This window comes from Pelobates fuscus, chromosome 9 (genome assembly GCF_036172605.1).
Source record: "Pelobates fuscus isolate aPelFus1 chromosome 9, aPelFus1.pri, whole genome shotgun sequence".
Classification (NCBI taxonomy): domain Eukaryota; kingdom Metazoa; phylum Chordata; class Amphibia; order Anura; family Pelobatidae; genus Pelobates; species Pelobates fuscus.
Window position 1 is genome coordinate 104,485,520 of NC_086325.1, and position 16,105 is coordinate 104,501,624.

A 16,105-nucleotide genomic window follows, 5' to 3' on the forward strand; every position below is an offset into this window, starting at 1 on the left:
GACTTAACCCTGCAAGGTAATTATTGCAGTTTAAAAAAAAACTGCAATAATTACACTTGCAGGGTTAAGGGTAGTGGGAGTTGGCACCCAGACCACTCCAATGAGCAGAAGTGGTCTGGGTGCCTGGAGTGTCCCTTTAAGTACATTCAGCAACAGGTGAAAAAAACCCATATATTACTGGTGATGAGTCCATTCCCTAAAATCCTCTTTATAGTGTTGGTCAGTATACTTGTACTAAGATAAGTAGTGATGGGTATAAAGTCCCCAAATATTTGTATCCAAAATGAGTTCACAGGAACTGCGACAAAAATGCCCCAAAAATATAAATAAAAACCGTGATTTATCAGACCAGGCATCCTTTTTCCATTGCTGCGTTGCGCAGTCCCAACTCTTACGCCCCCATTGAAGTTGATTTTGGCGATGAACAGCTGTCACCATGGGTGTACTGTAACAGGTCTGCGGCTATTCAGCCCCAAAAGCAACAAACTGAAATGCACAGTGTGTTCTGACACCTTCTTATCATGGCCAGCATTAAAGGGAAACTATAGTGCCAGGAAAACAAAGTTGTTTTTCAGGCACTATTGCTTCCCATAGATCCTGTCCAAGTCACAAAGATCTTGTCGCTTGCCCATTTTTTGTGCTTCATAAGAATGACTGTTCACATGCTGCCTAATATATTCCACCCCTTGACACATCATTATAATACTTTGTCATGGGAAAAAGAAAATACTGACAATATCATTGGTGAAACCACAAATTATTTTTGGAAAAATTCAAAAAGCTAATATGAACACTAATTTTAGCAAGTGTTTGTGACTAAGTGGCTACTAAAAAATGACTGGACATACCCTATTTTGAATATCCTGGGTTGTCTACATGTACAAATGGTATGCCATGTTGGGGGGTAATTTTCATTCCTTGGCTGCCCTATGGTCTCAAAGGCAACACAGACTCTGCAAACCAATCTGGCCAATTTCAATGTGTAAAAACTGAAATAAGCAAGATCTTTATTTGACCTTCTAACTTTCCAAAACACCATTAAATCTCTACATGGGAGGCATCGTTGTACTTATGGGATATCACAGCAGCAAACATGTATGTTTTATTGCAGTAAAAACTGACAATATTATGACAATCACAGTTCAATGTCATGCAGAACTTTGAAAATAACAAAATGTCTTAATGTCTCACACTTTTTTGATTTTATTTATATTAAATAGTGTTCCATATATAAATATTTTACGTGTAATTAAAGCCTATTTCTCCTGAGCAAAATAATATATAATAAGTGTGGGTGCACTTTAAGATGAAAGAGGTCAATTATGGTTGATCTGACATGTTGCTAAAATTCCAGGTTTTGTTTTTGTCAGAACTTGTACATGCCTCCATCCTTAAGAGGTAAACACACACCTAAATGCTCCAAACCAGCAAACTGCTAAAACTTCCACTTTTATAAAGGTGGTGACAGTTGCTGCTGATAATAAATTAATCGGGGGGGGGGGGGAGGAGGGTTCACATTTGGTTTCTCCATTTTGACTTTATCTTTATAAATAAATCAAGACACAGTGTAATATGTCATGCATTGTTCTTTATCAGAGATTGTACTTACCTAATTTTAAGTCCTGCTAAGGAACAGATGGTCACCATGTCCTGAAAACCATAGAATTCAAAAAGGCTATACTTTATTTTTCCCATGACTGGAATAAATGTTATTCACTTTACCTGTCAGTGGTTTTGTTGTTGTGGTTGATCAATGTATATCAGGCAATCAATGTGTAGCAGGCAAAGTAATCTGTTGTCTGCACATTATTTACCTCTTGCAAGTAGTATTTTTGTTCACCACTACATATTGATATAAAGCAATTCACAAGATATGATGGACAAAAGCCTAAAAATGATCATACGAAAATGACTTCAAACTGAAGCTTGGGACATTACCCAAAATGCAGAAACAACTGCTTTATTCACAAAAGTGAGAACTGTCAAGAATTTTTTAAGTGAATTTATAATTTAAGACCATTTTGCTGAAATGGAAGCATAGCTGACTTGTACAAACGTATTCCTGACCCTATAGTGAAAACCCACCATTTAGACTGCCTACTGTGCAGCTCTGAGCCAGGAATCCCCTCCAGTGGCCATCTGAGGAGTGGCCACTTGGAGCTGTCCCTAGGGGCAATGTAAACACTGCCTTTTCTCTGAAAAGGCAGTGTATACATGAAAATGTCTGAAGGGAGCTATTATACTAACCAGAACAACTACATTAAGCTGTAGTTGTTCTGGTGACTATAGTGTCCCTTTAATTTAAATTTAGCTTGATTCACTTTCTTGCTTGCCTAAAATATTTATTTGCTTTTTTCTTTCTATAATCCTTTATTTTTAGAGATTATGTGGCATTTGACTTCCTCAAGATAGTCTCCAAGCATTTTGAGAGCTCCCCTGACATAGGAAAAGCACTCATCTTGCATGTTGAACTTTTGCTGCAGAAAGGGAAGGAACGATTAGCACGCCAAAAGATTGAAGATATCATAACAGGTATGTAAAGACATAAAAGGTAGGGTGAACTAGTGTAACAGTAGAAAATGATATGTATCCCTCATCTTTTAGAAATTCTCAGGTCCTTATTCCTGTATATGTTTATATTTAAAGATTTTAATTGTATAACATCTTACTGTTTTCGTTGATATTATCAAGTCTTACTTTGGCTTGGTGGGACAAGGATTTCAGAGGACAACTAATCAATGACTATCACAATAAATAGCATTATGTCAAGTGTTTTTTTTTTTTTTTAGGTCATCACACAGGGAAGAAACTATCCACAGAGACTGTGAACCTGTTGCACCTAATTATTTGGGACTGTGCTGCTAAAAGGTTTGAGGTTGGCATCCACGTAGCAACTAGTGATATATTGCTAGTACCACCCCGTATACACTAACGCAGAGGGAACTTGATAGTGTTTCAGGTCTGGACTGCCCTTTTGGTCTTGTTCAGTCTGATATACAAATGGTAAATATTTTCTCTGTAATGGTAGAAACAAGCAAAACTTTTTAGCAATTGAGTTTTCTGAGTATATGCCTTTTCTCAGAGTTCTCACATTCTCTGATTTTAATTCAGTGCATTTCCTAAAGGTCTTCCTAAAACAAAACGGGTAATACAAACGGTGACCCTGTGCTCACTTTGCCTACAGGGGAAACAGGTGGACCTCACTGACAAGGTATAAATCGATTGTCTGGGGCTGCTGTATGTCTCGTTATATTCTCTGTTTTAGTTATACAGCTCTCCGCTTATATTGGCACCCTTGATAAATATGTGCAAAGAAGGCTGAGAAAAATTGTCTTTTTTGTTTAACCCTTTTTGATCTTTTGATAAAAACTACACAAACATACTCTGCTGTCATGGATATCAAACAATTGCAAACACAACACAGTTTTTTTTGTTTGTTTGTTTTTTTTTTTTAATTCTTTATTTATAACAAGGTTAAACACCAATAACATAAAACATAGTGACACATGTTCAACAACGTGGATAGAGTCATGAGCCAATACAAGAGAAGTGAGCCATTCATATGAGGAGACAAAATGTAATGGCCCCTTTGCAGATAGCGAAAGTGTGTTGGCCATGGGGTGTCCATAATAATGCATAGTGTCCAACCATTTTTTAAATTATAAAATCGAGGCCAATCAGAAAAGAACGGCTATAGTGCTTGAAATACATTGTGTCCGGAACTAGGGGTACGTATCCGCATAGCTTTCGGGTGTAATAAGAGCCTAGTCCTAGCCCAATGGTGGGGTCACCCAGTAGTGTGCGTGCATATATTTGGTTGAGGCCTCCAGGCATGAGCGCCCCTCACCACTCGGGACTCAGGTGTAGCTAGTGTAATAACGGACATGAGTATGGAGCCATTCAGAGTAGTATTGGCCGAAAAAGAAAAAGAATAGACAAGAGAGACAAACATGAGATAAGGGATCATAGGAAAAAGAGGGAACGGTAAGGAGAGTAGAGAAAGAAGGCGGGGTCATAGGTGGGGGGGAAGGATGAGGGAAGGGAGGGGTGTCACTCATGTCGCCCCTCAGTGCCCCGTAAGATAGCCTAATATCATAAGGCCTCACGAGATAGTATCTGGGGTAAATTAGTACAGTCCCAACGGGCTAGCCTCATCCCTGATGCCTCTCGTTGAGATCCCCAGTAAACCTTAGCAATGGGATAAGTTAAGGAGGCGCTCAGTCCCAGTGAGTACTAGGTAGGGGGCGGGCGATCCCTGCATCTCTAGTCTCCGATGCCACTATCTATCCATGGTGCCCTTATACCTTATCAAATTTTGAAGTCGTGCCTCTGACCTTTGCCGTAAGTTTGTCCATGAGGAAGGTGTCTTTAATCTTTTGTATCACTATGCAAAGCGGGGGCGTGGAGGTTTGAAGCCAAACCTGTGCCAGGGCCCTCCTTGCCGCGATGTTCACCTTATGTACTAGCGTCTGTTCGGTTCTGGTCCAGTTTTCTAGAGGTCTAGCCAGAAGGAACACCCACGGGTCCAGCCTAATCTCCCTACCAAAGATATCCTTCAGTAAATCTATCACCAGTTTCCAGTATTTTTGGGCTTCCGGACATTCCCACCACATATGCAAATAAGTCCCTTTGTGTCCGCACCCTCTCCAGCACAAGTCTGTAGTCGTTTTATGCATTCTGAAGAGTTTCACCGGGGTGGTGTACCACCTAAACATGGTCTTGTACGCTTGTTCCTGCATGGATACACATATGGAGGAGGTCGCGGCCGCCTCCCAGATCTCCTGCCAATCGACCCCCTCCAGCTCCTCACCGAGATCGGTTTCCCATTGAGCTGTGTAAGTAAGCTCCCCCCATTCGGAAGTGGAGTTAGAGATGTGTGCATATAAAGCCGTTATGAGGCCCCTTGGGAATCGTTCATTAAGGCACATGGTTTCGAAAAAAGTGAGTGGCTGCGTCGCGCTAGCTCTGTTCCTCGGGGCCTGTGCAAAATCTCTAAGCTGGAGATATCGAAAGAAATCCGAAGGGCGTAGTGCAGCCCTAGTTTTTAATTCTTCAAATTGAAGAATTGAGCCGCCTTCATACATATGACATAAGCGTTGGACGCCTGCGCTTTCTAAGCCCTTGAAATCCCTTACGTCTAAACCCGGGGTGAACGTTTTGTTCCTCAAATAAGGAGTTAATGGGGACATTTTGGAGGATAACCCATATTTGATTGACGCCGCGTCCCATATTTTAATCGAGTTTGCTATGGCAGGACAGTCGATGCGTGTAGTCGGTCTGTGGTCCCGGGGGGACCCACATGGCGAGTTGGGGGATGTCGGGTCCCATAAGGGACGACTCTAAATCCACCCATCTCCTTACTTCCGGGGGAGAGTGCCAATGCGCTATCTGTGTTAGCTGAGCTGCTAAATAATAGAAATAAAAATTGGGTAAACCCAGGCCCCCCCTCGATTTCGCCCTGTACAAGATATTGCGGGAGACCCTTTGTCTCTTATTTTGCCATATGAATTTCCCTACTGCCTGCTGGAGTGTTCCCAGGTCCGATTTAGTCAGTCGAACCGGGAGGGCTTGGAATAGAAATAACATTCTGGGAAGCACATTCATTTTGACCGAGTGGATTCTGCCGATCCACGAGATTGGTTTATCCTGCCATTTCTCCATATCCGTAATCAGAGTACGAAGCAAGGGGGAATAGTTTTGTTGGAAGAGCTGGGTGGGGTCCGCCGTTAGGTGGACCCCCAAATACTTTATATGGTGTTACGCAATGCGTATATTGTGAGCGGACCCCACGTAAGCGATATCAGAGTCTCGCATACATACAGGAAGCGCGCTCGACTTAGGGAGGTTCACCCTATAGCCGGCTAGGCTGCCATAAGATTCCAGCACCGTTGCTAGCGCTTCCATGGACCTTATCGGGTCTGTCAGAGTCAGCAATACATCGTCCGCGAAAGCTGACACAACGTATCTCCGGTCCCCCACTGCTATCCCTTGAATCTCCTGGGTACAGCGCACTTTCTGTAACAGGGGTTCGAGCGACAAGGCGAAAAGCAGAGGTGATAATGGGCAGCCCTGTCTGGTCCCGTTGCCCAAGGTAAATGGTGAGGCTCGTGAACCCGCTATTTGAACCCGCGCTCGTACGTTCGTATACATTGCCCTGATAGCAGTGATGTAAGCGTGAGGTAGGCCAAAATGAGAACTTCGAACAGATAGGGCCACTTAACCCTATCGAAAGCCTTTTCCGCGTCGAGCGACAGGATCATTGTTGGTATCCCCCTATCTGCCTGCCTCCAGATCAGGTCAATGTTGCGCCGGGTATTCTCATATAGTTGTCTGCCGGGTATAAAACCCACCTGATCAGGGTGTATCAGACTCGTTAAGAAGGGGTTCAAGCGGGTCGCCAAAATTTTAGCAAAAATTTTTGAGTCGTGGTTTATTAGCGATATCGGGCGAAAATTTTCAGGGACTGCATCGTCCCTGCCCGGTTTTGGTAAGAGTACCACGTCGGCCAGCGACATGTCCCTGTCTGGTGCGCCCCCCTCCATGAGATCGTTAAATAGCGTTTCCAAATGTGGGGTGAGTTCTGCGTGGAAGATCTTGTAGTACCCGCCCTCAAAACCATCTGGGCCCGGAGCCTTATTACCTTTCAATGCCGAGATTGCCGCGTCTATTTCGTCAGCCGTGATATGCGCTCCCAAAACAGCTGCGTCCCCTTCGCTCAGCTTCGGCAGAGACAGTGGAGCCAAAAAGTCCCTAGCGTCGTCTATCTCACTCTGTTGGTGATCGCTGTCACTCCTCCCAGAATGGTTATATAATTTAGAATAGTAATCAGTGAAAACTTTCGCTATATCGGTGGGGTCCGTGCAATAGTTGCCCTCGGCATTCTTGATTCTCGTGACGTGAGAATGACCCTGTCTCGGGCGAAGAGATCTAGCCAACAGCGTATCCATTTTATTGGACTTCTCGTAGTATGTCCGTTTGGACCGCACCACGGCCCTAGCTGTGTCGTCCAGGAGCGCCTCACGTACCGACGTGCGGTGTGTTTGTACGTCCACCAACGATGTCGAGGTCCTCGACGCTGAATGCGAGTTCACTAGGAACATGTCGATTCTGGAATAAGTTCCATGGGGCGCAGAGTAATAAGTATAGTCTCGGTCATCTGGATGGTGAGCCCTCCAGATGTCCAAGAGGCCCGTATGCTGGATAAACGTACGGAGTAGTTTATCCTGGCTCCCTCGACCATGTGATCTTGGCAACCCGCCGCCGTGGCTCCTATCCACGGCTGGGCATGGGGCAGCATTGAGATCCCCTCCTACAATGATCATGCCGTGTGGTAGGCCATTCACTGTTTGGGTCATGTGATCCCAAAATTCAGTGGAAGGGATGTTGGGGGCGTAAATATTAAGAAGGTGGATCGTATGGGAATACAAACTCCTCGATAGTAATATATAGCGCCCCGCTGGGTCTGCTAACACCTTCCCAATCCGAAAAGGGCATCTATGGTGTATGAGTATGGCGATGCCGTTCCTTTTGTTTAATGCTCTAGCCTCGTGTGCTACTCTGAAAGTGTGGTCCTTCAGGGTGAACTTCGCATGCGCGGATATATGCGTCTCCTGCAGGAACGCTATATCTGGATTCAAGCGTTTAAGTTCCCTAAACATAAGGCGTCTTTTACTTGGGGCATTAAGGCCCTTAACATTCAGAGATAATATTCTTAACGGCATGGCAATGGGTGGAACGTGAAGCTTGTCCTGGTACTCCGATCCCACGGGACCCGGCACAGATAAGTCATTGTCGTGTGCGAAGGCCTATAGCTCTTGCCCAATCTCAGTAAATCAGGACTGTGACCCATGCTACGGGCGAACACAAGGCCCCCCCTTCCCAAGGGGACTAGGACGGGGACAGAAGGGAAGGAGAAGGGGAAAGGAAAGACAGTAGGGTAGAGTAGAAGGGTTATGAGAGAGAATCGTAAAAAAATTGAGAAGGAAAAGGAAAACAAACGCCTGGTCTTACCTATTGCCAGGACAAACTGGGGTATATGTCGAAGCTTACTCAGAGCACTGAAAGGGCTCCAGAGAAGCAGGAACATAGACCAACCACTGGAAGCACCCTAGGGGTGCCAAACTGAACTTCATTGGAGATAAAAATTTTAAACATCTGGAGTGTACAAAGGTAGGGGAATGCAATCGGGCTGCATCTAGCTCGGGCCCTGACCTGTGGGCCCCCTCAAGAGGGCGTCGGAGTGGGTGTCAGGGGAGGGGGTAGTGAGCAAATCACAACCTGTCCCCCCATAACTCAATAGCGGGCAGCTGTGCGAGGTTAATACTAGGGAACATAATGCAAACTGTGTGTAAGGGTTGGAACTCAGAAGTGGTAGGGGTTGGAGGGGGTCACATAAAATCAATGAGTACTATAGTAGAGTAGCTGGGCGACATGTAGTATCAGTATACTACGCCCTTAAGTAAGTATCCTCCTTGCTTGCCGCAATACGGGGAACGATGACAACTATATACCTTATGTAGTTATGAGCTATGTTACAAGCATCTCGAGGTGCATAGCACAGGAATTTTAAGCGAGACACCAACTCGGATCCCCACGGAGTCTGTTAGTTTCCTATTATCTCTAACTGTATGGGGATCTGAATATTTGAAATACAGCCCGCCCGGGGGTAATGAAGTGCGTGCAACTGTCTCCCACGTACAACTATAGAGGAGCCTAAGGGAGGGGTAAAACATCCCCCTTGTAGAACCAGTGCCTACAGCGCGTCCCATATCATCCCATATCGAACAATGTACCCCCTACCACACCCGGCCCTGGTTCCCAATGGTCAACTACCCCCCGCATAATAAGAGACAGGAAATGTCAAACCCCACATCCTCGCTCATAAAAAACAATAGCATACATGTTAAGGGGGTGTTACAAAAAACGTATCCCGCGGCCTGCCGCCCCACACCGGGCCCGTGCCGTCGCCTGAGCATGAAAACACAGATAAAATGCATCGCAACTCCCGCCCCCTAGGGACTTAATGATACGTGGAAAAATAGGGGTTGGGAGGCTACAAGCCGGTACACGGTACTCGCCATAAGACCCCAAAAAATTAGGTAGGGCCGTGTTCCGGGGGTGCAAAAAAGATTAAGACAGAAAGATACAACCAAAACACATGTCCCCGGAGTATAACAGTACATATATGCCGCAGCAAGATGCCGGGCATAGTAAAACATTCGAACCCGCCGCCCGCCGCCCCCGTCAGACCCGAACCCCTGAGACAACAGAGGCCCCTCGCACGATACTCCGGTCCCGGTCTCGAGGGACCTGCTTAACTTAGGAGAACAGGGAAACTGATAGAGAATGTCGTAGGTTGGGTCCCGTCAGGCCTATATGCAGCGTCTGCCGCCAGACCCCAAAACCAGGCGTTTCTATGGGGAAGGGTGGCCACAAAGAAGCAGCGCAGGAGCGGTATCAAGGCAAGGAGCAGGTAGAAGCCCTAGCCCACCCCAAACAAGAGGGAGCCCACCCACAGAAGGGGGAGCCCGCAAACCCACGGAGGCCTCACTGCGGATCCCTATACCCAGGGCCTCAAAATGACAAAAACAAGAGAGAAAAAAAAAGGAATTACAAAAAAATTACAACCCCCCGGGAATGAGGCTCAGGTAACCCCCTCCCAAGAACATTAATCCCCCCCTGTGAGGCCTCACCAACCGGGACAACAGCCATCCGACCTGGGACTGCATCTGAAGATCGCCATCTTCATTCGTCCGCAGCATACCATTCGCGAGGGAGGGCAGAGAGGACCTCCACCTGGGCCGTCGATACAGCAATATCAGCGGGCGGGTGAATCCCCAGATCTTTCAAAAATTGCGCCGGGTCGCCATCAGGAAAAAGAAGCCTGGCGCGGCCCTCTTTGAAGGCCATTAGCCGGAAGGGGTGCCCCCATGCATACTTGACAGAATGGTGCTGCAGTAGCTCCGTGATGGGGCGCCATTCTCGTCGTCTCTGTAAAGTTAGTGGGGTCAAATCTTGAAACAGCGCGAGTTCGACCCCGTTGTGGGTGATCGGGCGCTCTCTGCCTCGTCTCATCAGGGCCTCTTTTGTTTGGAAGGAGAGGAATTTTATTATTACGTCTCTTGGCCGTCGGTCGTCCGCCCTTCTCGTCCGGAGTGCCCTGTGCGCCCGTTCAATCTGCCATAAGTGGTCGGGGATGTCGGGGAGCAGAGGTTTAAAGATCCCCAGGACCGCTTCGCTCAGGGACCCCCCCCCCCTCCTGTTCGGGCAAGCCCCGGAGGCGAACGTTATTTCGTCTCGACCTGTTACCCAGATCGTCGATCGCCGACTCCGCTGTCAACAATTGAGTAGTAAGGTGATTGATTTGGGCGGCAGCTGCGTTGTGAGCCACAACCGTGGACTCCACCCGATGCTCCAGCGCCGCCGTCCTTACTCCCAAGGCCTGGATTTCCGCCTTCACTTCCGCGGAGTTACGGGCGATCTCTGCAGCCAGGTAGGTGCGGACCTCTGTCAGTTTAGCCATGATCTGGCTGGCCTCAGAGTCCGGAGAGCCCATGGCCCCGCTGCTCGCTGGGCTCGAGGGGGAATGGGGCGTACCTCGACCATCCCGTCCGCCATCTTGTGTGCTCGATCGCGCCGTGCGAGAGGCCGCAAACATGTCGGTCAAAGTTACTCCTGGTTCAGCCGCCTTATGGTTTGCTTTCTCGGGGCCCTTCTGTCCATTGCGCTTCCCCAACCTGGTATAGCAGTTTAGGCAATTTTTCTCCGCTTTCGTAGGCTATTGGCACCGCGGTCGCAGCAGAGCTCTACATGGACACGTCCAGCTCGCTCGGCTGCTAACCACGCCCCCCTTTTGTTTGTTTTTTAAATAAATAAAAATGTGTTAAATATGTGTGGCACAATTATTGTCACCCTTTTATTCAATACTTTGTGCTACTTCCCTTTGCCACGATAACAGCTCTGAGCATTTGCCTATAATGCCTGATGAGGCTGGCGATTACATTGCAAGGGACCCGAGACCATACAGAATCTCTCCAGATCCTTCAAAGTTCAATGTTGATGCTGGAGGACGTTCCTCTTCGGTTCACCCCACACGTTTTCTATTGGTTTCAAGTCAGAGGACCTTAATTTTGTTTCCTATAAACCATTTTTGAGTTGATTTTGATGTATGTTTTGGATCATAGTCCTACTTGAGGATCAAACCACTGCCCACTTTAAGAATTCTGGCAGAGGCAGTCAGGTGTTCATTTAATATCTGTTGATATTTGATAGAGTCCATGATGCCATGTATGCTAACAAAATGTCCACGCCCAATGTCGGAAAAGCATTAAAGAGCCACCACCATACTTAACCATGGAAATAAGGTATCTTTCCCTATGGCTACCTCTCGGTGTGTGCCAAACCCACCACTGGTGTTTTTGCCAAAAAGCTCTATTTTGGTTTTATCAGACTATAGAAACCAATCCCATTTAAAGTTCCAGTAGTGTCCGGCAAACTGATAAGGCTTGAGTTTGTTTTTGTGTGAGCGTAGAGGCATTTTTTCTTGAAACCCTATATAACTTGTGATGATGTAGGTGACGTTGGAAACAACTTGTGAAACAACCCTTCTAAATAACTTGTGATGGTGTAGGTGACATTTTAATTTTGGAGACTTTCTGACGCTAAGACGCAACTAAGTTCTGCAATGCTCCAGCAGTGTTCCTTCGAGATTTTTTTCCACCATCCTCTTCACAGTGCGTTGAGACAATATAAACACACATCCTATTCCAGGTTGTTCATAACATTTCCAGATGACCGGAACTTTTCAGTTATTGTCCTGATGGTAGAAATGGGCATTTTCAATACTTTTTGCTATTTTCTTATAGCCATGAGTAAGTGAATTGGGCCTATGTTTTGCTTCTTATTTATACCCCTGTGAAACCGGATATCATGGTAGAACAATTTCCTGTTCCTAGTCACCAAGGTGTACTAAAAAATTTAGAAGATCAATGTAAATATACTTTAAATATATGTTTCTCATATGAAATCATAGGTGTGTCAATAATTGTGCAACACATATATTTATCAAAGTTTGTTTTAATTTATTTTTTATAAACAGGTGTTTGCAATTGTTTGATATTGTTTGATATTCAGTCTTCTTTGCTCATATTTACCAATATTATTGGAGGGCACTGTATACAGATACCTGAAAACTCTTGCAGATATAAATATTGTATATATGTTGGGTATAGCTTTCTCAAGTAGCTACATATATGATTGTTTGAACATGTTAAAAATATAAATCTTTTCCCCTTGAAATTTACATTTAGTGTTGAGTTTAATATGTGTTTTTCGAAATATCTAAACAATGAAGTTGTGTTTAATTTGACATCATGTATGCTGTTATTTACAGGCTAAAAAGTACATGGAATCTCTTGAATGGTACAACTATTCCCTGAGTTTTTATGCTGCTGATCAATCTGAGCCTAACCTTGCCAAACTACAAAGAAACCGTGCCAACTGCTATCTACAACTTAATGAGTTTAACAAGGTCAACCCTGCAAAACAGATTTTATAGAAAAAATTTAAAAAGTGCCACTGAAATCAACCATTCATGTTACATCTCCCTTTGTTCCACTTTACAACTGTCACTTATGAACCCTTTCTCCTGTTTCACTCTCATCCTCCATTTTCACAGACCTAAATTTTGTTTGAATTCTTCCACAACAAAAATTTCTCCATAATCCTTGAAAGTTTTTTAAAATGATACTCTATATCAGGGTAGTCTTTAAGGTGGGGCAAATGGGGCAGCTGCCCAGGGCCCAGTAACTCCTGGGGGACCCAAAGCAGCTGCCCCATGGGCCCCCTGCCCTCAAGCAGGGCCAGTCTAGCTCACCGTAATCATTTCCTAGAAATTCCCCGGTTATCTGCAGCACTTGGAGCCGCCTGTGCTGGCAAAAGGATGAAAAATATTGTTGTGAAGTAATCGGAGGCACGCCCCTTTAATATTACTCTGGGCTGGGCCCCAGTCATTTCCTCAGTTTCTCCACAGCCTGCTGGGAGGAAGTGAGGTCAGATCACTTCCTCCCAACTAACATGGCTCTGTGTAGGGAGGAAGAGGAGGAGGGCAAGGAGGCACACATGGATGAGGGGAGGTACTGAGGAAGTCTGTTGCCTCAGACTCTCATCAGCCTCATTCAGCCAGCTCCCACTGGACACCAGGTAAGCCACTCTTCTGAACTCAAAAGGTAAGGAAATAGGAGGGTGGATAAAATATGTAACTTGATACTTATCTGTGTGTGTGTACCTTGGTCTGAGTATACAGGTTGTGCATACCCCTGTGTGTGTCAGTATTTATGTGTACTTTTATGTCTGTGTATGTGTACCTGTGTGCCAGTCTGTATGTGTATCTTTGTGTCTGTGTATGTGTACCAGTGTGTTTGTGCATGTGTATTTGTGTCAGTGTGTATGTATTCCTGTGTCTGTGTACTTGTCTGTCTATGTGTACCTGTATTTGTACTGTTTGTCAGTGTATATGTGCACTTGTCTGTGTACTTGTGTGTCAGTGTGTATGTGTATGTGTCTGTATGTGTACCTGTGTGTATGTGCACATGCGTATATCTGTATTTGTGTGTATGTATACCTGTGTCTATGTACTTATGTGTCAGTGTGTATGTATACCTATGTGTATCTGTGTGTATGTATACCTGTGTATGTGTACTTGTGTATCTGTGTTTTAAAGTGTGTGCATGTGTCAGCGTGTTTATATGTGTGTTAATGTGTATGTATACCTGTGTAAGTATGCATACATCCCAGCAATCAAATACAACATAAATGAATAAATATTACTGGAGCACTAAAGAATCACTAAAGTTAATAGGGGTAAAATATAGCTTCTATTAAGTACAAGTGTACGTAATTTAGCAGTACAGCTTCACACTTCAAAAGTGTTCCCGTCACCAAATGAAAGATTTCAGATATAATGTAGAGAAGTGGAGCGATATAGAGTAGATAAACCCCTCTCACATATATCAAAACATGGAAAAATACAAAGAAAAATATACTTATATTTTTGCTGGATCAAGCTCAATATCATATGTAACATGTAGGAAAAAAAGAAATCAAAGAGATCATAGTACAGATCTGCATGAACAATTATATACTCTTATATATGTACACTAAATCAGCTGGATATAAAGGTTACAATTTATTTGTATACAATGTATAAAATCAAAATATTAAAAACACAGCTGGAAACAGCTATAATCAATAGTGTAAAAAGTGCAAACAAATTCTGCTTACTAGAAACAGTGGTGAGTAAAACGGTATGTGTCCCCGTTACTCACAACAAGGTTATCCCGCACTGGGAGATGTCCCCTGGGTAGAGAGAGTTCAGTGAGGCTCTTTTTTAGCAGGTTCCGGGTCGGCAGATGAAAGTTCAGGTAGTAACTGCTCCGTGATCCCGGCTCGCATTCAGACTCCGCCTCCTCCTCTTGCGTAATCACGCTTCTGTCTACGCGTTTCGCCGTTCTCAGACGGCTTCGTCAGGACGTGATGTGCTGAAGTCCGTTCTCACTTGTACGGATTTTTATATGACCAGTCTCAAATATAATTGGTTCGGTCTTTCAGTCCTAATTAACATATGTACGGTGTCCCAGAGAAACCAACCGGATCCGCAAGCATATCATATTTGAAATGAAAAGCTGCTTCACCTTCGTTTTTCATGGGGGTTTAACTCCTTATGCACAAGTTCTTTGTGTTTTATACATAAAATTAATTTACATGTAATCAAGTTAAAACAAATATTTATGCACAATTAATCAAATTGATAAAATACATTTACAATTACAATTCCAGCATATTTTTCATATATTCACTTTATATTTACTACCATTGATTTCGTTTAGGGAATATTTTTTTTTTGGTTTAATCATGATTTCTACCTCCAGACTTGCGGTACGACCATGGGCACCCAGTTCGCCACCAGCTACGCGAACCTTTATATCCAGCTGATTTAGTGTACATATATAAGAGTATATAATTGTTCATGCAGATCTGTACTATGATCTCTTTGATTTCTTTTTTTCCTACATGTTACATATGATATTGAGCTTGATCCAGCAAAAATATAAGTATATTTTTCTTTGTATTTTTCCATGTTTTGATATATGGTGAGAGCGGTTTATCTACTCTACATCGCTCCACTTCTCTACATTACATCTGAAATCGAATACAACATGCAAACAGAAACATTACGTACAAACACACCCCTGAATTTAAACTTCAAAATTCTATACAGATACACCCTTCACTCAGTAAATATAAAGTGAATATATGAAAAATATGCTGGAATTGTAATTGTAAATGTATTTTATCAATTTGATTAATTGTGCATAAATATTTGTTTTAACTTGATTACATGTAAATTAATTTTATGTATAAAACACAAAGAACTTGTGCATAAGGAGTTAAACCCCCATGAAAAACGAAGGTGAAGCAGCTTTTCATTTCAAATATGATATGCTTGCGGATCCGGTTGGTTTCTCTGGGACACCGTACATATGTTAATTAGGACTGAAAGACCGAACCAATTATATTTGAGACTGGTCATATAAAAATCCGTACAAGTGAGAACGGACTTCAGCACATCACGTCCTGACGAAGCCGTCTGAGAACGGCGAAACGCGTAGACAGAAGCGTGATTACGCAAGAGGAGGAGGCGGAGTCTGAATGCGAGCCGGGATCACGGAGCAGTTACTACCTGAACTTTCATCTGCCGACCCGGAACCTGCTAAAAAAGAGCCTCACTGAACTCTCTCTACCCAGGGGACATCTCCCAGTGCGGGATAACCTTGTTGTGAGTAACGGGGACACATACCGTTTTACTCACCACTGTTTCTAGTAAGCAGAATTTGTTTGCACTTTTTACACTATTGTTTATAGCTGTTTTCAGCTGTGTTTTTAATATTTTGATTTTATACATTGTATACAAATAAATTGTAACCTTTATATCCAGCTGATTTAGTGTACATATATAAGAGTATATAATTGTTCATGCAGATCTGTACTATGATCTCTTTGATTTCTTTTTTTCCTACATGTTACATATGATATTGAGCTTGATCCA

At 44.0% G+C, this 16,105-nt stretch overlaps 1 protein-coding gene across 1 annotated transcript in view; it reads left to right on the plus strand.

The window, feature by feature from the left end:
• Positions 1 to 16,105, plus strand: part of TEX11 (testis expressed 11) — a 270,524-nt gene that overhangs the window by 152,040 nt on the left and 102,379 nt on the right. Inside the window, exons 14-16 of the mRNA XM_063433451.1 lie at positions 2,381 to 2,532; positions 2,790 to 2,875; positions 12,392 to 12,529. Coding sequence (XP_063289521.1) covers positions 2,381 to 2,532; positions 2,790 to 2,875; positions 12,392 to 12,529 — 376 coding nt within the window. The remainder of the gene's footprint in view (positions 1 to 2,380; positions 2,533 to 2,789; positions 2,876 to 12,391; positions 12,530 to 16,105) is intronic.